Source organism: Haliotis asinina, chromosome 16 (assembly GCF_037392515.1).
Source record: "Haliotis asinina isolate JCU_RB_2024 chromosome 16, JCU_Hal_asi_v2, whole genome shotgun sequence".
NCBI classification, from domain to species: domain Eukaryota; kingdom Metazoa; phylum Mollusca; class Gastropoda; order Lepetellida; family Haliotidae; genus Haliotis; species Haliotis asinina.
In genome coordinates, this window is record NC_090295.1 from 44,917,042 (window position 1) to 44,940,276 (window position 23,235).

The 23,235-nt window shown below is 38.8% G+C and overlaps 1 protein-coding gene across 2 annotated transcripts in view; it reads left to right on the forward strand.

Moving 5' to 3' along the window:
* Nucleotides 1-23,235, forward strand: part of LOC137268375 (anoctamin-7-like) — a 116,734-nt gene that overhangs the window by 76,218 nt on the left and 17,281 nt on the right. Inside the window, exons 3-13 of one of the 2 annotated variants that reach the window (XM_067802935.1) lie at nt 256-337; nt 974-1,101; nt 6,220-6,327; nt 9,442-9,456; nt 15,247-15,383; nt 18,189-18,357; nt 19,336-19,501; nt 20,208-20,298; nt 21,607-21,773; nt 22,222-22,304; nt 23,005-23,142. In XM_067802935.1, coding sequence (XP_067659036.1) covers nt 256-337; nt 974-1,101; nt 6,220-6,327; nt 9,442-9,456; nt 15,247-15,383; nt 18,189-18,357; nt 19,336-19,501; nt 20,208-20,298; nt 21,607-21,773; nt 22,222-22,304; nt 23,005-23,142 — 1,284 coding nt within the window. The remainder of the gene's footprint in view (nt 1-255; nt 338-973; nt 1,102-6,219; nt 6,328-9,441; nt 9,457-15,246; nt 15,384-18,188; nt 18,358-19,335; nt 19,502-20,207; nt 20,299-21,606; nt 21,774-22,221; nt 22,305-23,004; nt 23,143-23,235) is intronic. The other variant, XM_067802936.1, reaches the window with a different exon arrangement.

A 23,235-nucleotide genomic window follows, 5' to 3' on the forward strand; every position in this document is an offset into this window, starting at 1 on the left:
CCAGAGCAACCCTAGTACACCATGTTTATCCATTGGGACACCATGCTAGTTAGCCCATTGTGGGATCTGTGGCAGGATGTATCCCAGCATTACTTACAGCCAAATATGGAGTATCAGATGGTAATATGATGCGTCACCCTAATGGTGGGGATTATTGTTTGTGCTGTCAGCCATTGCTTGACTGTATTCAGTGTTGATTTACATTCCAGCATACGTGTATCAGTCTTGTTGATTTAATTGTCTTGTCTTTTTCAGGCCTCCTTATCAGATACTCAAATCGAGCCCAAGTATCTTGGGAACCTGGGCTGCTACTTCAAAGATGAAAGGAGGAAAATAGGTGTGTAACAATCTAATTGCAATCAGTAAAAATAGGTGTGTAACAATCTAAATGCAGTCAGTGATATATTGGTGATGTAATAACATGATAATAACATGATGGATCGACGTGAAGAGTGAGTCCTGATTTACGCCTGTTTTAGTAATATTCCAAAAATATCATGGTGAGGGACACAAGAAATGGACTTCACACAGGTGTTGTTTATCCATGTGTTGAGTCGAACCCGGGTCTTTGGCATGATGAGTGAACGTTTTACCCACAAAGCTATCCTACAGCCCCTTTAAGCCATGATGAAGTCCTTACATGATGTGTTAATCATACAATGATAAAACATCTGTGGGTATGTTGTATGATGCAGTCAGGGATTCACTCCCAAATCTTCTTTGGTCAGGAACTCTATCCACATACTTGTCATAAAAGGCAACTATCAAAGATTGGGGGTCAGGCTTTCTGATTTGATTGAGAGATGTCCTTGTGTCCCAGTTGCAAATACTAGACAATAAAGGCAGGCTTTGTTCTGGAAGTGAAAAACCATCTCATCCTTTCTTATTATTTGTTTTAGAGATCCGGTACATTATAAATCAAGCAACTTGTTGATTTATTCATCACCAACATTTTATGTTATGATCATTTCAGATTTTGTGATAGTGTACGAGGACTCCCTTGACAAGAAACTTGGTGTGAAGCCTGCTGAGGAAAAACATGTACAATGGCGAGCGAAGTTCATGCGTAACATACGGAAAACTGGACTTGAAACAGAAGAGGTTAGTTCCACCTGACTAGTCTGATGTTGTGGCATTTGGTGCCTGCAATGAAGGTCTTCTCATATGCAGTAACACTTAATGTCTTGCCCAGCAGAAATCCATCACTCCCGGCCTCCAGTGTGATATTGCATTGAAACAGTTTTAGAGCTTCCTTCCATTTCATTTTTCTATACAGATGAACTTAACAGAACCCTGTATAGTCGACTCTTGCATTCTCCACCTCTGCACATACTGAACTTAACAAGACCACAACAAAGAATGCGTGTCAGTAAAGGAACGCCTTGTTTTCCTGAACGTTCCAGCTTAACACTTGTAGAATGTATGTTGACACAGTTGAATTAAAGTGAAGACACTGAGGTAGAGGGAAGGAACCCTGGGGGGCAGGGGGGATAACCCTGGGGGAGGCAGGGGGGATAACCCCAGGGAAGCAAGAGGGTAAAAACCCTGGGGAGGCAAGGAGAAGTGACCTCCAAGTGGAAGGGCTGAACTGTGAAGACCTTGTGTCTACAGCAGTGTAGGCGGAGATGACCCGCGGCTATTAGGAATGGTGCTGCAGAATGTCACTGCAGTTTGACATTTGCAAATGTGAGCAGGGAATGACTTGATTAGAAAAATGTCATGGCTCTATTAAGTCGTTGCTGCCTTGAGAACATTGCCGAGCTGCTGCATTGATGAGGCAGTATGTAGAAATACTGAGATTGAGTCCACTGTTGATTAGCGGTATTATTCAATTACACAAATGGCAAGTGTTTTAGCTATTGTCAGTTGTCAAGAAATCCTGGTGTACTGTTGAGACATCCATGCTGTCACTGGACTAGTATATGTAAGTCCAGTAATTGACCTTAAATTATGCAGTTATGTAGTGAAAGAATATGTCAAGACATGAATTAATATAAAAAAGTTGACAATGATTTACACCTTCCCAGCAGCCATGTTACCTACATTGAAATATGTAAATGGATGACAGTTAGTGGCTGACTATTAGGCTAATTGAAAAGGGTGAAATGTTTAGCGGGCATCGGCATAAGAATTTTTATTGCCAATTCAAAAAAAGAATTGAATTGGCTGCGTCCTGATTATGCATTTGCCCACTATAAGAATGAATGTCTGTAAGAATGAGTGTGACTGAATCTCCGACTCATTAACACATGCTAAACTTCCCAAGCTATTTTTCTGAGAGGAAATAATAAAATATGTTCCTCCCTCATCACTGTTTTTGTTATTAAATATAAAAAAGTCCTACCGTTATCACTTTGGAAAAAAATGTGCTTGAGAAACATATATTTTTTATAAAGAAGCCTTATGTTCTGTATGAATTGGTATGGAGATGGGTGCTAGCTGTTCTCACTGCTACTGTCAGGCAGGCAGAAACATACATACAACAATTAAGTAATGGCCATAAAAAGTAGCTAGTCAGTGTCCAGTTTACATCACGCAATCAATAACTTTGTTTCAAGGAAGAACAGTCTGATTTACGAAAGAAAGGTAAGGAGTGCAAGGGGCAAAGGAGACAGAGAAAAAAGGAGAAAGGGAGTTGAGGAAACATGAGAGAGACAGTGAAAGAAAATGGGAGTAAGAGGGAATCGAGGAAAGGAAGAGAGACAGAGATGAGGGGAGAGAGAGGGGATCGAGGGAAGGGAGAGAGAAGGTGGGAGAAAAAGGGGATTGAGGAAGGGGAGAGAGACAGAGAGAGAGAAGGTGGGAGATATGGGAACAAGGAAGGGGAGGGAGACAGAGAGGGTGGGAGAAAGAGGGGATCGAGGAAACGGAGAGAGACAGAGAGAAGGTGGGAGAAAGGGTATTGAGGAAGGGGAGAGAGACAGTGAGGGTGGGACAAAGAGCGGATGGAGGAAGGGGGAGAGAGACAGAGAAGGTGGGAGAAAGAGGGGATTGAGGAAGGGGGAAAGAGACAGAGGGTGGGTGAAAGAGGGGATTGAGGAAGGGGGAAAGAGACAGAGAGGGTGGGAGAAAGAGGGGATTGAGGAAGGGGGAGAGAGACAGAGAGGATGGGAGAAAGAGGGGATCGAGGAAAGGGAGAGAGACAGACAGAGAAGGTGGGAGAAAGAGGGGATTGAGGAAGGAGGAGGAGAGACAGTGGGTGGGAAAAAGAAGGGAATAGAGACAGAGAGCAGAGGGGAAGAGAGAGGGAAGGAACGGGAAAAGGGACAGTGGGTGGAAGGGAGAGGGGAAGAAGTGAGACAATGAATAAGAGAAGGAAGAAGAGAGAAAGAGAATTGGAGAGTCAAAGGAGGAGAAAGAGAGGGAGACTAAAAGAAAGAGAAAGGGTGGGAATTCTGAGGTGAGAGAGAGAGGAAAGAAGAATAGTGAAAGAGGAGGGAGAGTGAGAGAAAATGGGAGAGAAAGGGAGAGAAGACGTGAGAGAGACAGGCAGGGAGAACATATAATATCCATGCAATTCAAAAGAACCTCACTTCACCTCTGCCAATCCTCTGCAGGATATAGACCAAGAATCAAGGGAATACGTCTCTGTATCACTGGTTACAGACACCACACAATCTAGGATCAGTTAGATGTGGTAGTTATGTGACTGATTTCTGTCCTGTTTTTGACAAGCTCTTCACTGATTCAGTTCTGCAAGTCTCCATGGTGATTGTGTTACTGATCCACTTTGACAGACCAAAAGAGATCTTGCGTAGGTGAAATGTGGAACTGTTAGCAGAATATTGGTTAATCTGGTTTCACTGCTTACTGTCGTTTGACACAAAGGAATGCTAACATCTCTTGCTGTGGAGGTTTTTGTGTGAGAGTGGGTGTTCAAGGCAAGTAGTAACCTTACGTAACATAATATTGCACCACAAAATAAGAGGTTGCATTTTGTATCTCGATATACAATTATATATAGTGCTGGAGTTTTGATATTGACGACTGTTAACATTATAAGAAAATTATTTGGAGTCTGAAAAAATCATTTTATCATACTTAGTGAAACAAACACAACCACAGTCATTCAGTCACTGTCTGAGTGGGACATCAGAGTCATTTATCCTAAGCGAGTTCCTCATCATATTATATTTCCAGCTGTAGTGTACTTTAAACAGCAAAATACTGATATGAACTGGGTCATATAGTTATTAAGAGAAGATTACTTTTTGCAGTTTCAACCAGTTCTAGCTGTCAAGGGCTGAATAATCTTCATGAGTGCTGTTTGCAGGGATAATATATATCTGTATTCCTGTTCATTACATTTTGGAATTCATATGCCATTCTTAAATGAAATGCATATACAAGATGTAATTTTGGTTGATAAATTCTCTTTAGAAACTGTGAGTGAATACGATGTTTGAGTGAACAATGCCAGATGTGGCATATTGCCAAATGGGTTCTTGCCACGTTTATCTACAGAATAAGCCACAAATTGAAAAGCCCACTCTGAGAATGTTCTTCAGAAGTTACTCAATATTGAACAAGCAGACAATAATAATTTATGGAGATTGAATGTTGTGAACTCATTTGCATATTTATCTTATGGTGATACAAAGTTTATCAGGTTTGTTTCTTGCATCAGGACAACTATGTTTTGTGTTCTAAAAAGTATGTTTGTCTTGCTGAAGGCCATGTTTCTCCACATTATTACAATAGTGAACTCATTTGCATATTTATCTGATTGTGATACAAAGAATATTGGAGTTGTTTAATGCATCAATTATGCTCTTTTATATGCTAGAGGATGTGTTTGTCTTGTGGAAGGCTGGTTTTAATTTCTTCATCAGTACAATGTGTGAAGCCATTATCTGGTTTCCTCACACCACATCTGCAATATGTCTAACTTTTTGTGACTAGATAGTAATCTCGTTCAGTCTCAACTATTTACAAACCTACAGTCCACCAACATATAGCTGGAATATAGTGTGGCACGAAGCATAAACAATAAACAAAAAAGTATAAAAAATAGTATGTAATAGTGCACAAAATCATGACAGTGTTGGTCAGTTATACAACCAAATTGTGTCTATTCAGAACTAGTTTTGGAGCATAAACAATTACTAGATACTCTGAAATAGAAGGATCACCATGAGCCATATCTGGGATCATACCAGGATCACCATGAGCCATATCTGGGATCATACCAGGATCACCATTTGCCATTCCTGGGATCGTACCAGGATCACCATGAGCCATATCTGGGATCGTACCAGGATCACCATTAGCCATATCTGGGATCATACCAGGATCACCATTAGCCATATTTGGGATCATACCAGGATCACCATTAGCCATATCTGGGATCGTGCCAGGATCACCATTGGCCATATCTGGGATCATACCAGGATCACCATTGGCCATATCTGGGATCATACCAGGATCACCATGAGCCATATCTGGGATCATACCAGGATCACCATTGGCCATTCCTGGGATCGTACCAGGATCACCATGAGCCATGTCTGGGATCGTACCAGGATCACCATTAGCCATATCTGGGATCATACCAGGATCACCATTAGCCATATTTGGGATCATACCAGGATCACCATTAGCCATATCTGGGATCATGCCAGGATCACCATTGGCCATATCTGGGATCGTACCAGGATGACCATGAGTCATATCTGGGATCGTACTAGGATCACCATGAGCCATTAGCCATATCTGGGGTCATACCAGGATCATCATGAGCCATATCTGGGATCATACCAGGATCACCATTGGCCATATCTGGGATCATACCAGGGACCATAGGGTCTAAGAGATCTCTTTAACCTGTATTGTAATCCCGAGTGCTACCTGCATAGTACCACTAACCTGCATGGTACATCTGTGTACATCACCTGAGTGATACATCTGGTCCTAATGCAGGGTACCACTTTCCACCTGCATGGTATACCCCTTACCTTCATGGTCCCTCTGTTACCTGTAGGAAAAAGTAATATAAATGAGTCATAAGTAATTGCATTCACTGCCCCAAGCCCCACCATCTGCCATTAAGCTGATTCATCTTAATATGCAGGGCATGAAAATTCTCAGGGAAGCATTAAACAAATTCACATCCAAATCTGTCATGTTTTGCAGTATTTTAGTCACATTTCACTTTTAGTCTGCTGCATTGCTTTCCATGTAAAAAGGAACCAGTTTTGACTTATTATTCTTTTGTTTCAGGAGAGCCTAGAGAGCGACAGGAAAATTATCAACTTTGTGAAAATACATGCACCATGGGATGTCTGCTGCTGTTATGCAGAAGATCTCAGCATGAGGGCGCCACTGCAGGTATGTTGGGGAAGAGATACTGCTTGTGTTAAAACTATTTGTAAACTTATCCTAATGTATGTTTTGATTTTTTTCTTTCACTTTCAATTTACGCATAATTTTTTTATATTTACATTAAATGCTTGTATTATCTAAAAAGAGTTTTGTTGTATATTTCAATTTGTCATGTGAGGCCAAATTTATCTCTGTCTTGCTCTGCGCAACTGTAATGACTTGCTTGTATTGATGTATAAAAGATGAAGATGATTTTATTCACTCTTCTGTGTCAAGAATTAATTTGTCTTAATATTTTGTGTATTATTGATTGATTGAGTTTAGTTCTACGCCGGTTTTAGCAATATTTCAGCAATATCATGGCAGGGAACTCCAGAAATGGGCTTCACACATTGTGTCCATGAATTGGGAATCAAACCCACCCCTTCAGCACGATGAAGGAACGCTTTAACCGCTAGTCTACCCTACCCCACCTCCCCACTTCCTGCATTAACCCTTGAGGCTTATGCCAATAGCACAGTGATGTGAGCATCTGCAAATTGAAGATGATCTGATGACCCGTGAAGGTCTGGGTTAGAATATTGATCTTCAGTAACCCATGCTTGGTGGAGGAGGTGATTAAAGGGATGAGGTGGTCAGACTCACAGACCTGGTTGACACGTCATCAATTCCCAGTTGCAAAGATCAATGACAATGCTGTTGATCAATGGATTGTCTGGTCCAGACTCAGTTATTTACAGACCACCGCCATACAGCTGGAATATGGCTGAGCGTGGCGTAAAATTAAACTCACTCACTCACTCACCAAGATTTGGTGGTCAGGAGTTCAAATCCCAGATTCATCTCAGAGCTCCAGATAAGCTTTTAGCCATGCTTTTGGTATGATAACCATACTTGTGAAACAAAGCTGGTATTTCCATTTTCAAGTGGGTATCTATACTTTTTCTACCAACCATATTTTTAAAATTCGGGGATTTATTTTAAAAAACAAGTTTAAGAGGTGAAACATGTTTTTATTCAATACCTGAGAGATAACACAAGGTTCTCCAGGTTAAGAATGGATAACAAACAATGCTAAGTTATAACTAACAGCTAATACAGCTTTATCCACTCGTGCTGGAAGAAATAAAATGTGCCTTAAACTACATCTGTTTCGGCGTCACAAACAGCTAATGTTATATAAGTTCATAAGATATCACCTTGAATTGAATTTGATGGTGAAAGTCAGCACTAGCCTATTAAATTCATCTAGAAGTCCTCTAATTAAATAGTTTTCTGTAGCATAAAAATGGATATTTTATTTCGAGTGTGCTTTCGACCACGCTCTCTTGACATTATCAATTGTTTACATTACATGTAGAAAGACAACAGTTGTTTCATTGGTTGTTATTTATAGATGAACCAAACAGTGAAGGCTTACTAAACCATGAGTGGTTTTCTGTCTGTGTTACGCATCTTAAATACTTTAACAGGTATTTAGATTCCTTTTAATCATGAAAATTTTGAGATGGAAAGAATTGAGGTTTGTTTGATTGGTTTGAATTATACGATACGCAACATTTTGATGTATTGGGTAAATACATATTGTTATTTTGACATTACATAAACCTAAATATATAGGGCTTTTTCGTACGCCAGCATTTTTTTTTCTTAAGTGTTTCAACTTTTCTACAGTGTATTATCCGAATATATGCAGCTTATCTGGAGCTCTGTTCATTTGGATGCTGATTATTGGTTTGTCAGTATCTGCAGAGTAAGACACAGCACCCTTTAAATATGATGTCAGTATTAGCAGTAATTTTAACTCTCCTGAAATAATGTATGTATAAGTGTGAAATATCTTCAAATACAATCATAATATGTTTAAATTATGTAAACTTCCCTCATACTTTTGAATTATTTTCATTGCTTTCAATTAATTATTGCTTATGTTTTTCTTTAGACAGTTCAACCATTTGTGTTTGGGGTTGAGTATTATACAACTCTTCATGGAGTCTGTTTGTCCCCATGTGGTTGCATGCTGTGTATCATTAGTCATCCAGCAAATAGTATATATTGTTTCTGCTGTTCAAGGTAGAAGTCAGGAGTAGTTGTGTCACTTAGTGAATCAATATTTGGCTGGATTTTGATAAATTAACAAAATTGTGAAAAACATGTGAATTCATACTTGATTTAGTTTTTATTGTGAGTGTGAAGTGATTGTTTGTCTGTAGACATGTGCTACTTTCCTTCCAACTCGCAGTTGTAGACATCATTTTCATGTTTGTAAATTTATGTCATATGGGCCATAAGTTTTAGGTCTGAAAATTTTGAAAGAAAGTATTGTAAATTAAATGCAGTTTGAGAAATGAAAACATAGTTCACAGATGTATTTGAAGCATGCTGTCTTCTCAAAAAGAAAAGTTATCAGACGATGTAAGATTTGTCATATCCATACCTCATTTGGGGCATCTCTGTCTTGCACAGTTTGTCAATTTTTTGCAGAATCATTGAAAACTTGTTAATTGTTGAGATTTTCTAAAATAGTTGCCGGTCTTGGAAAATATCTTCTTCCTGTGCCCTAGCCCGGGTAACCATCTGATCTGTTACTGTGACTTGATACCTCTCTGTGTGATGATCCCTCCATTGAAAGTCATTGCTTGTAAATTGTGTTGACTAACCACAACAACATGAAAACAGTGGCTATATTACTGACGTTTTGAAAACGGTCAGTTAAGTTCTATTTTTGAAATACAGTGTGCAGATATGTTTCCTGAATCTGCTCGAAACTTAAACCTTAGTTAAACACAAATTCAGGTTAAGTTCAGTTCAACCTGATGATGGGGCTAGAACAAGCCCTGAAATGTCATGAGAAATAAATTCAAGAAGTTGTTATCTATAAGATTTGTCCAGTATTACTTAATTGAACAAACCAAACAATATATGTTTTAAATTCCACTGGCTCATTGGAAATATCATTTAACCTTCAAAAGTATCTTTCATCATACAATCACACAGGGAATTATTGTATCAGAGTAACAGGTCTGATTTCACTGTTATTATTCCCCAAAGAACCTCCAGCATGCGAACCACAAGAATCTTAAGCATGGCTTTAATGTCACATCTTCTCTATTTTACAAGGCACTGAGTTCAGGAGTAAGTAAAAACAGAGACAGTATACCCCACCTGACAGCTGATGTCAATACTGTGCTCATCTCTGCTTGGACTGCATGTCTGCATGATCTGAATGAGATTGTACAATATAGGCAGTGGTGATGTGGATAAAACTACAGCCCTGTTGGCCTCCATTTCACAGAGTGATCGTAGTGCTAAGACGATCGTCTCTTTGACTTACACTATAGTCTTAGCGTTAAGATGACTTGGTGGAATGCAGTTTCCATAACACTTGTGGTGATGTGAAGCCTTTCATGTCAGTTACTGGACGTATTGCACATGGTGATCTTAGTGCAACAACAGTTGTCGCTTCTGCTTGTACCAGCCAAAGCTCTAAGATCGCTCTGTGCAATATGGTTTCAGTATTATTAGTGGTTATATATGAAGCTTCAGATTTCAGGACAATGCCCTGTATCTGAAAGTGATCTTTGTGCTAAAATAAACGAGAATCAATCCTTCAGACAAGCTGAGTCTTCACTGTGGAATTGTAAACATTGTGAAATTGGGATTTCAGGAGTAGCAGTGAAATGAAAGTGACTCCTCCCTTCTCTTAATAATTCCCTTTCACCTTTATGTTTGATTCTGTTGACTGACCTCTACTTTCGACTCCTCCCTTTAACTTCCCTTTAATCTGAGTTTGACCCCTCTTTGGCCCAACATATGACATATGACATATGACTCCTGTCTGACTTTATCTCCGACTCCTCCCTCAGCTCAAATGCCCCCAATCAATCGCTTCAACCTTTAACCTCCCTCTGACCCCCTGTTTGACCTTCACCTTTGAAGATGCCGTGTGATGTCATATATATATATACCTCCCACAACAATATAACCATTCTTCCATTGTGTAAATCTTCAACAAAACATGCCGTAGTAATCGGTTGGTAGTATACATGTTAGTATGTATGGTTGTATATATGCTATGCATGCTGTGGTTTGTGGACAGATTAGCTGGATACAGGCTGACATAGACAATAGCAAGACCAACTCATATCTTTGTCAAAAATACTGGCCGGCTTGACTGGAAGTGGTCATTATTCTGTTAAAAAGCCTCTAATGGCAGGATGCAATTTTGAAAAAAGTGCTTCATTTTGTTTCTTCTCACCTTTATCCGTGTCAGAATTATACTACTTTTTGAATTAAAAAAACAGTGAAACCTTGAGTTAAATTATTATTTTGTTGGACAAAAGACTGACTTAAATAATGTGCTATATATGTTCATTGTTACTAAACTCTTCTTGTTGTTTTGTCTGTCTGCGTTTTACCCATATTAAGAGAAACATTAAGAAAATTATTTAGCGTGTGCTTGTTAAATCTCCTGTTGCTTTACAGGTCAGGTTAGTAAGAGGTAGAGAGCATTACGCACACTGTATAAGAGGCATGAAATCTTGGGTTGGATAATGATGTAAAAGTACATATGTTGAACATGTTTTCACTGTTTCTTGTTCATGTGTTAATGAGAGAGTAGGGTAGTCTTAGTGGTTGTATTGTTTGTTCATCACACAGAGTCCAGGGTCCTTATTCTCAAAATGTTCATATTCGTAAGACTTCTTAACTTTGATCGCAGTCAAGGTGTGAGAATAGCTAGTATGGATTTTATTCCCGACATGGTGACTATATATGCAGGTCATTTTCAATGTACCTGTTGGCATTTGGCTGGAATATTGGGGAACCCGGGTCTTCGGCGTGATGAGTGAACACTGTAACCATTAGGCTACCCCTCAACCCCTCTTGTTGTAATAGACAGCTAAGTGAATCAGGTGGTCAGGTTAGCTGGCTTGGTGGATTGCATGTCACCTTACCCTATAGGTGTTCATAATATCAACCTCAGGTTAAGGCTAGATTATTTACAGACTGTATCATATGTTGCTGTGTTACGATTAACTTGCCATAGCATAGCCAAATTACTTCTTTGAAACATTGATGTTATGTGTGCAGACAGAAACATAATATATTCCAATGGAAATCTTATATCTACAAATTGAAATCTTATATATGCCTATATACATGTTATATCTACAAATTAAAATCTTCCATATGCCCATTGAAATGTTATATATACTATGGAAATCTTATATTAATATTAATAATGATGGAAATTGTATACCTTAAAAATTTTAAATATACTCCTGATGGAAATTTTATGCATATGCCAATGGAAATTATATATACGCCAATGGAAATTATATATATGCCAAGGGAAATCTTACCTATGCCAAAGGAAGTCTTCGCTACCATGGAAATCTTATATATGCCAATAGAAATATTATATAAGCCTAGGGAAATCTTTGAAATCTTATATATGCCAATAGAAATATTATATAAGCCTAGGGAAATCTTTGAAATCTTATATATGCCAATGGAAATATTATATAAGCCTAGGGAAATCTTTGAAATCTTATATATGCCAATGGAACCCTTGTCTATAGTATGGAAATCTTATATATGGGTCATTTTCAAAATTCGTGTGAATTTCTGTCCCACATGTTGTACCTGACATTATCATTTAGTTTAAAGAAAAAGTTTTGATGTCATAGTTTTTCCTGAAGGGTCATGTATACTATTTTCAAACAATAACATCAAAATTGATAAACAAATTGAACAAATAAACAAGTCGTGTTGGATATGTCTAAAAATGTCTGTCACTGGCTGAAAATGGTAACTTGACGATGATTGTAACAATAATAAAAAACTGTATTTCTTAAAATCCTACATTATAATTATTAATCTACACATTTTTGTCTTTCTCCTCAACAAACATGCAAAATTATCATTCCATGCTTTTCTTGAAAAAAAGTGAAGAAAACGTGTATCACAAGGTTTGATTCCATAATTTTTACCATTAACCACTGTAAAATAATAACTTCTAATTGATTTGAAAGTGAGGTTAGTACCATGTGCAGGGCACTTCCTGTTCTTGAAAATAGTAGACACGAGCTGTAGCTTAACTGTATTTATGATTTAACGTTTCAGTCTATATTGTGCAGACTGTGAGGTTATAAGTACTTTTTAAGCTTTGTCTCCTGTTACTGGTCCTAAAATGACTTTGGGTGCCAGTGAAAAAAAAGTTTTGGTAACAGGTGTGAAAATTTACCATATATGCTTTAACAAGTACTTATCAAAACAGTATTTAGAGCAACACAGGTGATGAAAACCTCACTACTATTTTCTTACATATTATTTGATTTATATTAAAATTTAAAAAATCTGTCAATTCTTCTGCCCTCATCTTTCTGTGAAAATTGATATCAAGATAGAAACCAGTGTGGTAACAAGACAGAATCTCATTCAGATATCATTTAATTACTACTTATCACACAAATATATATGGTGACACAGATGATAGTGAATATAGGTATTTTCAAATATACATCTGTTTGTTTTTGTGCTGTCGTCTTTCTACAGAAATGGGAAACAGGAAAGAAATTTTGGTGTCAGGGCAGAAACTTATTCAGATATCATAAAATTATTGCTTATCACACAAATATATATATAAGGTAACATAGATGATAGTGAATCTTCCTTAACTCAGCTCTTGCATTTTATTTAAAGTATTTTCAAATAAACCTCTATGGACTTGATGGTGCAGTGAAGTGTGAGGTTGTTGGTGCAGAGAAGGATGGGCTTGATTGTGCAGAGAAGTGTGAGGCTATTGGTGCAGAGAAGTGTGAGGTTGTTGGTGGAGAGAAGTGTGAGGTGAGAAGGTCGGGGTTGGGGAGAGGTGTGAGAAAGGTGAGTTTGATCTCGACAACAAAAGAAGTAATCTAGATGGTTTGGTCAAGACACTGAGGACTCACAAAAACAAGGATGATCTACTGGACCAATATGTTGTGGTCATATATTAAGGGATGCCATGTACAGGCGTTGTTATCATAACTGAAGTGAATGCATGCACCAAGTTGGGTGAAAAAGCAATAGTTATTGATGCCAGAGGCTGCATTGATCCATACTGTTACCTTGTTTATTGTTTACCATTTTTCACAGTGTTTAAGTGTTTTTCATAGAATTTTTTTTCCTTTTGATGGGTGCCACATTTTATATAATGTGCAGTTTACGACTGAACAAAAGAAAAGGGCCATCTGTGAGTTATAGTATCTTCAAAGAAATTCCGTCCCGTTACTGCTATGGTATTTTCCATACTGTTACCAATGTTCCATACAGTTACCTTGTCTGTTGTTAAACATTTTTAAAAAGCATTTTAAGTGTTTTCCATAGCAACCTTTTCTTCATTTAACGGGAGCCTTATTCCATGTTAGGTGCAGTTCATTATCATGGAAAAAGTAAGGATCATCATTGAGTTATAGTCTCTTCAAAGATATTCCTTCCTGGTCTTTCCATCCTGTTACCAAGATTCCATACTGTTACTATCAGAACTGTGCATCACAAAATCTATTTTATATTTGAATATAAACAGAGCAATTTATTTCCTCATTTGTTAGTAAGTCACCTGTTCATATTACTTGCAGTTAATTACCACGAACAAGATTGTGAGTTACAATCTGTTAGGTTTACATAAATGTTTTTCTTTCTTGTTACCGTTTTGTTACCGTATATCCTGTTACCAACATTTCCATCCTGTTGCCATGGAATAAATGATTCAAAAGAAATAATATTTTTTCACTAAACTGAGTTATTGATTCATGATGACAATTGGTAATGTGTAAACTGTCTCTGCAGTGTGTTTAGGGTTTATTCTTGTCAAATTCTCTCTAAGTTGACAGTTTGTTCATTTGCCTTACATGCAATTTTCAAATTTTCTACAGCTGTGATATTTTATATCAAAGCTAGTAGACATTGTTAATTACAAACACAATGCAGAGACTTACTGAGAAAAGATATTATCTTGGGTTATTTCCCCTTAGTTTAATCTTCTTCCAGTAAATACAGTTTTTCACATGGTACCAGGATGAAAAATTTTCTTTGGACCTCAATTTTTAAATACTCATATTTGGCAAAAAATGACAAGTTAAGGTTGCATTTTATTGTAATGGTGTCTTTTGATTATCAGTGATATGAATAAGTTACTAAAATTTGTATTTCATTTATGACGTTTTTGTAATTTTTGTACCTCTGAAATTCAGATGAATTTTAAAAATGACCCATATACCTTGGAAATCTTATATATACCATGGAAATCATATATACACACCATTGAAAATCTTATATATGCCAATGTAAATCTTTTCTTTAACAGGGAAATCTTATATATGCCATTGAAAATCTTATATTTGCCAATGTTAATCTTATCTATGCTAGGGAAATCTTATATATGCCATTGAAAATCTTATATATGCCAATGTAAATCTTAAATATACCAGGGAATCTTATATATGCCATTTACTGGAACAATTGCTAATGGAAATCTTTATGTATGAGATGGAATTTCAAAATATTTTAATGGAAATGTTAAATTTCATTATGTAAATTTTAAATATTTTCATGGAAACCATATATTTTGATGGAAGTGATCACATTGAAATTACTTTTTAGCTGTTTTTTTTTACCTCACTTATTTATTTACATATAAGTTTATATATGTATATATACCTGGTATTACATATACAGTATGATGTGTTCAATCAGAAAGGAACAACTTTAGACAAGTAGACTGCCTAAGTTTATATATGTATATATACCTGGTATTACATATACAGTATGATGTGTTCAATCAGAAAAGAAACAACTTTAGTCAAGTAGACTGCCTAAAAGAGTTGAAAATGCTTTTTCAGTGAAGGACACAAGTTTCAACATGTCTCTCTGTCCATGTTTCAGGCCCATCCGAATCCCAGCGACAACTGGTCGGAGAAGATACTGCGTGCTCTCCACATCCCGAATATGATGAGCCAGGATGTCCCCAACAGGCCCCTTGACTACTACACATGTCAGTTCAAGCGATCCAAGCTCGACAAGTACGCAGCAGATGACATCTTTAAAATATCTAATTGACAAAGATATTATGTGTTCCTTGGGGCATTCATGAAGGTGTTTTAAAGGTGCCCTTTGGAACTTAAAGTGTGCCTACAAGATCAAACTAAAAATGCTTCTTTATTACACAAGGTCACAACGTTTCGAGACAGTCCCTAGTCTCTTCTTCAGGTGAAGTGACGGTAAAATTAAAGGGATCACTTCACCTGAAGAAGAGACTAGGAACTGTCTCGAAACGTTGTGACCTTGTATAATAAAGAAGTTGAACCACAAAGCATTTTTAGTTTGATTCCACCAACTTCTAAATGCCTTTGAAACAACTTATGTGCCTACAAGATGAATGCATTTTAATCGTTTAATGTCCTTTTAATTTAACGCATTTGGATAAAGGGCAGTTATTCAAATATTTGACCCATTCCCTTTATTGAGACTGATAACAAAATATGCATGTCTGTGTGTTTTGTGAATCACACTGTCTGTTCATGTGTTACTAGCACTGCTTTCAGGTGTCTCGTCACTTAGCTTGTGCAATAAATCCTGTGTCTGTGGATTCATAACCCCAATACTTTGTTTGAAACAATTATTATTTCTGTATTTAACTGTAAAAGACTGGTAGGGTAGGTGGCTTGATGTGACAACAGGTCTATAAACATGTGCCTCAGACAGTCATAGATCTGCATTGTCAAGGATCTTAAAAAAAGGTTGAAAAGGTAAGGGGTTTGGTATGAAGGAGTTTTGGGGAGGGGACTAAAGGGTGCACATACACAATCAGCCCTCTCAGTGGAAAAGTGGAATATATGACGGTATATAATTCTGATCAACCAATCTGTTAAATCTGTATAGAGCTTGAAAAGTATTTATAACTTTGTGGAAACAATGTGAAACCTGTTGTTTATCATATTATAAAAAAATAATATCGATCAAACATACATCTGAGAAATTGGACAATCCATAGAAGTCTATTTGAACAAATGTTCCCAGTTTCTGGATGAGGTCAATATTACATGATTATAGCAGAAGGAACAGATGGCACTTATTGCTTGCAGTGCCCTGCTCCTAGAGTGAAATATGACCATTTATACCCAGGTATACAATACATGTCTATTGCATGTCTAATTGCCACGTCTATTTCAGACATGACTGGCAGCATTATTGACTACAGGTGTCACCAAGAATGGCCCAAACAGCCATCAATACAAGTACAATACAAGTCATTTGGAGCTTTCAAATTACTCTCGGTTGTGTTTGACATTGCAGCACAGGAGATAAAAAAACAAAATTCTGTGTGGGAGACATAATGAATATGTATCAAGAATGTAATTGGATTTATATTGTTTAATGAGAGGCAAAAGTTATTTAGTGCATCAATATATATGAATGTGTGAGAGGCTTGTTTTGTAGTTCATACCCTAATGTATGGAGCTGAGAAATATGCTGTTTTTTCCTGAAACAGGCATTTTTCATATCATTCATCTTTATGCAGTATGCATGTAATGAATCTTGGTAGTGATGATAAAATTTGATTGTAATTCTGAGCAGTTTCTATATGTTTTGTTTTTGAATTATTTAACTCTAATTGGTGCTTGTAGCAAATTTGATTTCATTTTGTCTTTAAGCATGGGCAATATCACATTCCAGCTTCAAAACAGATACATGCTGGATGATAAAATTCCCACAAATTTAACTATTTTGCATCAGAGCAGGGACTGTAAAATATTTCTTTATGACGTCAAATCAGACGCTGCCAGAAAGTTGAGTAATTCAACCCTCTCATTCACCCACTCACTTACCCACCCACCTATCAACCCTCTCATTCACCCACTCACTTACCCACCCACCTATCAACCCTCTCATTCACCCACTCACTTACCCACCCACCTATCAACCCTCTCATTCACCCACTCACTTACCCACCCCACCTATCAACCATCTCATTCACCCACTCACTTACCCACCCACCTATCAACCCTCTCATTCACCCACTCACTTACCCACCCCACCTATCAACCCTCTCATTCACCCACTCACTTACCCACCCCACCTATCAACCCTCTCATTCACCAACTCACTTACCCACCCCACCTATCAACCCTCTCATTCACCAACTTACTTACCCACCCACATATCAACCCTCTCAAAAACCCACTCACTTACCCACCCCACCTATCAACCCTCTCATTCACCAACTTACTTACCCACCCACATATCAACCCTCTCAAAAACCCACTCACTTACCCACCCCACCTATCAACCCTCTCTTTCACCAACTCATTTACCCACCCACATATCAACCCTCTCAAAAACCCACTCACTTACCCACCCCACCTATCAACCCTCTCTTTCACCAACTCACCTACCCACCCACATCTCAATCCTCTCATTCACCCACTCACCCAAGTTGTCTCTCTCATCTCAGCTTGTGAATGCAAGGATTACACATGACTGCCTGAAACAAGGAGGATGTTTCGTTTTGTGATGCTAGAGCATTACAGTAAGGGGTGGCAGGGGAAGGTGGCTGAGTGGGTTAGATCGCTCACTTTATGTACTGGTGATAAGGTGCCTGAACCCTGAATGTAGATTCAAATCCCAGATGGGACTCAAGTCAGCTCATAAAGTTCTAGGATGGGTACTTTACTGAGAAAATATAATCCCAAACGTAACATGTTATATTTTACCACTTTCTAAGTGGCATTGTGTGTATTCATGTCCATTGTTCAATGTTTAACTCACACTACACTTATTTATTAAATCACCTGTTACGGAATGACAGACTGACTTTGTTCTTGCAGGTTCCTTGGCCATGAGGATAAGGACACTTTCTTTTCATCCACCCAGCGGAGTCAGATTGTGTGGGAAATTCTGTCCACTGCCACGTATGGAAAGAAGAAGAAGGCCGAGATAGGGGTGGAGAGAATGATTGAGGAGGAAACATTTGTGGCAGCATTTCCCCTACATGATGTGAGTGACCATCACAAATAACATTTGATGTTTGGAAAGGGATTTTTGCCTCATTCTTCCAACTTATCAGTCACAAAAGTGGATGATTACAGCATACATATCAATGTTCCTTCTCAAAATCGTCTTTAAATGTAAATTGCTAAGTCAGCATTTTTCAGGATGTTCCATACTTTCATCCCTGATTGCCTAGTTGTCAATCATTAAATATGTAGGGGAAGCTTCATATTTAGACAATATTTCAGCCAACACTCATAAAATACAAGTTTTTTTCTTTGACAAGAAGAGCCACATTAAATATGGGGAGAGGGCGAGTCAAAGTACATTGATTTCAGTGCATCCTCTTTGCCTTTTGAAGGTATTCTTTTAGGAGACAAAAAGACAATGATCATTAACAAGTTAACAGGAACAAATTTGTTACTTGCAGTCATATACCAGTCATGACTGTGTGTAAATTACCTGATATATTCTGAAAAGAATATGTCAGGATCCCACATGTCTATAATGTTATGTCCATATTCTCCATTTCTATTTTCCCAACAAGTATATTTCCAGTGCCTATTTTCACCATGCCTATATTCCCCACACCTATATTACCCACGTCTATATACCCTACACCTATATTCCCCACACCTATATTCTTACACGTATATTCCCTGCGTCTGTACTCCCCATGCCTACATTCCCACACCGGTATTCCCTACACCTATAGTCCCCATGCCTATGTTCCTACACCTTATATTCTCCATGCCTATATTCTCTACACCTATATTCCCCACACCTTTATTCCCCATGTCTATATATTACCACACCTACATTGCCTACACCTATATTCCCCACACCTATATTCCCTACACTTATATTCCCCATGCCTATGTATTATCACACCGATATTCCCTACACCCATATTCCCCATGCCTATATCCCTACACCAGGTATATTCCCCACACCTCTATTTCCTCGATGTATGTATCCCTGCAGGGTCCATGGGAGATGCCGAAGGACTATGTTGCCCCCGAGGAGTTGAACCAGAGACAGGTGCTGTCCCGGTACTGGGCACGGTGGGGTGTATGGTACAAGTACCAGCCACTTGACCACATCCGAGAATACTTTGGGGAGAAGATCGGTATATACTTTGCCTGGCTGGGTAGGTTATATTTTAAGTAATCCACTAGTACAAAGTAGCAGCACCATGAAATTGGACAGCTCAATGGCTTTTCTCAGATTTTGACTACAACTGATGACTTTTTGTATGTGTAGTTTGCAAGGTCTTTGACTTCAAATTAAATTCTTTGGGCACGTGTCATGAGAAGCTAAAATGTCAAGGACAATAGATAAAAAGTTTGTGGTTTTACTTCCTCTGAAAGATACTTCTTGGCTTGAGTAAAACTACTCGGTGATGTTTGAAGATGAGAACCTTAGTTTGCTCTTAGTCAATGGTGGAAAGTAATTATGATTTGTCAGATACTAAAACTTACTTACAGGCTTGAAACAAGCAAACAGAAGACTTTACCCTTTGCAGGTGTCAGACAGTTAAAATGTTGCTTAAAAATGACACTAGCCAATCAAGAGACAAAGCTCCTAACCCTGCTAACTGCAGTATCTTTTCCTTGTGACATGACATGAGAATATTATGAAGAATTTACACACAGCATCATAATGTTTCACACTGATCATTGATATATAAATTATGCTAAAAATAGAACAGAAACATTTCAAACATTATGAAAAATTGCACGTTAAGGAAGATAAGATTCTTTGGATAGCTTTGAATCAATGTTGACAAAGATGCCAGGCTGTAGAAGGAGTGTTTGGTCTCATGTCCTTGTAAAGTGTTTGTGTGTTTGTTACAGGTTTCTATACAGCATGGCTACTCCCGGCCTCAATTGTTGGAGTGATAGTCTTCCTCTATGGCTGCATAACCATGAACACAAACATACCAGCGTAAGTTTGAAGAAGTGTTCGGAAAGATATCTGAAGATTGAAAAGAGCATGAAACTGTTATGACCTATTAGCATATACCTGGAACATGATTTCTCAAATGAACTTGATGTTCCATCAGATGGTGCATTGTGTAGGTAGATGCCCTGTGTAAGCCTCCTGCATAGAATCCCTTCTGTAAGCCTCCTACGTAGAAACCCTTAAGAAAGCCTCCTGTGTAAGCTCCGTGTAGCTGTGTAGGACCCTGTGTAGGTGCCCTTTCCAGATGCCCTCTGTAGTGTCCTGTGTAGTGTCCTGTGTGGATGCCCTGTGCAGTGTCCTATGTAGTACCCTGTAAAGTGCTCTTTCTAGTTCTGTGTGTAGTGCCCTTTGTTGATGCCCTTTGTAGATACTTTCTGTAAGCCTACTGTGCAGACACCCTGTGTCGTGCCCTGTGTGGATGCCGTTTGTAGATACTCTCCGTAAGCCTCCTGTGTAGACACCTTTTATGGATGCTCTGTGTAAGCACCCAATGCCTTCTGTAAGCATCCTGTGTAATCTCCCTGTTGAGACTATGTATTTGTCACTTTGTGAGTTCCCAGAGCAGACTGTGGAGGAAACCAACTTTCGAGACATGTTACATGTATTTTCCTTTCCTGGCACATACTGATGCCCCTGCTATTGCCACCACCACCCATCCCCCTCCCCATGCCATGCTAATGTTGCCATCCCTGCCCCATTTTAATGATCACCTCCCTGGCCCTCTCGGTCCTATGCTAATGGTCCCTGTGAGTTCTCTTGTTCCCTTTGTTGTGCTAATGTTCCTTTCACTATTGCTAATGTGGCCCGGCCTAAAGCTAGTGTCTCCATTCACCAGTAGTGATATTCCTTTGTCTAGTGCTAATGTTCCCATATTTAGACCTAATGTTTCATTGTCCATTGGTAATGTTCTACTGTCCAGTGCTAATGTTCTCTTGCCAAGTCCTACATGTTCCTCCAAAGTGCCAGTATATCCTGATCACCAACTAGGTGCTAATGTTGTGTTGCTGTTCCAATGCGGGACAGTGAGGTAGACTAGTGGTTAAGGCACTTGCACGTCCTGAGGAAGACCCAGGTTTGATTTTCCACATGGGTACAATGTGTGAAGCCCTTCTCTGATGTCCCCCACTGTGAAATTGCTGTAATATTGCTAAAGGTTGTGTAAAACTAACCTCAGTCATGTGTTCACCATCCCCATATTACATTATCAGTCTGTGACCTTCTATGTGTGAAGCTGTTAATGCTGGAATATTGCGAAAAGCAGCATAAAACCCAACTTACTCATTGTTCTAGTGTGGAGGTATGTACAAGTGGGGAGAAGTACAAGATGTGTCCCCTGTGTGATGAGGACATTGGTTGTGAGTACTGGTACCTGTCTGATGTCTGCCTGTTTGTGAAGCTATCCTACCTATTTGATCATCCGGGGACCGTCTTCTATGCCGTCTTCGTCTCCTTCTGGGGTAAGATGCTGTAGCACTGCTGGACAATTTGATACAACAGAAATAGACACAATATGGCTGAAAAACTGACGATGTCACTGAAAATCTGACCTGGCTGATAGCTCCAGGGGTCGAAATTGCCCATTGCATGACATCCCAGGCCAATGTATTTTTCTGTTGGACAAGCATTTGTATATGTCACTGGTGTTCGGTTGACTTTCCAATGTTAATTATGTTGTTTCTTTAAAAAATCAACAAGAAAATTGGCCAGTATAGTGGAAACATTATCAGGACAAGTGATTTTACATGTGCCACTGTACTGGTATACTCTACTCAGGCATGTGAAGGTTATTTCCACTCCTGAACTTCAGGAAGTCATCAGATTGTTGGGTGTCGGGGGAGTGGTTAATATATGTTCACCTCAAACATATTCTGTTTGAATGATTGTTGAATTGATCTTTTTCCTCAGCTGTCACATTTCTAGAGTATTGGAAGAGAAAGAATGCCAGTTTAGCTCATCACTGGGACGTGCTGGACTTTGAGGAAGAAGGGGTAGGTCATGGTATTTTCTCTGAGAGGCATTTAGAAGTTGGGGCTGTAAGGAAGGATGACAATATATGGATGAACAACTTCTTTAGTGCTATGAGAGAGACGTTTCAGTGTAGGGTCATCACTTGCTTGACATCGGTGTAAGAACCAATACCAAAACGTCACTCTCATACCAGTAAAGAAGTTGTTCATCCATATGTTGTCATCCTTCCTTAGGTCTTGGTATTGTAGAAGGGGTAGGTCTTGGTATTGTAGAGGGGATAGGTCTTGGTATTGAAGAAGGGGTAGGTCTTGGTAGGGTAGGTCTTGGTATTGTAGAAGGGGTAGGTCTTGGTATTGAAGAAGGGGTAGGTCTTGGTAGGGTAGGTCTTGGTATTGTAGAAGGGATAGGTCTTGGTATTGTAGAGGGGATAGGTCTTGGTATTGAAGAAGGGGTAGGTCTTGGTAGGGTAGGTCTTGGTATTGTAGAAGGGGTAGGTCTTGGTATTGAAGAAGGGGTAGGTATTGAAGAAGGGGTAGGTCTGGTAGGGTAGGTCTGGGTATTGTAGAAGGGGTAGGTCTTGGTATTGAAGAATGGGTAGGTCATGATATTGAAGAAGGGGCCGGTCTTGATAATGTAAGAGGATGTAAGGAATGTAGGTCTTGACATTGAGGGAGGCTTGTAAGTTGAAGCTTATACTGTTTTACTTACACTATGCTTCAGGAGCGTCCCCGACCTGAGTATGCGGCCAAAGCCCCCGAGTTCAAAGAGAACCCGATCACTGGAGTGAGGGAGCCCTACTTTAACCCTAGGGACCGGATACCCAGGATACTTTCTGGCATGGCGGTCATTATTATAATGGTGAGTCACATAATGCAAAGGGACACATATACATAATAAAACGTTTCTTGTATGGAAACTTCCCAGCCAGACTGACACAACCATACTGGCAAC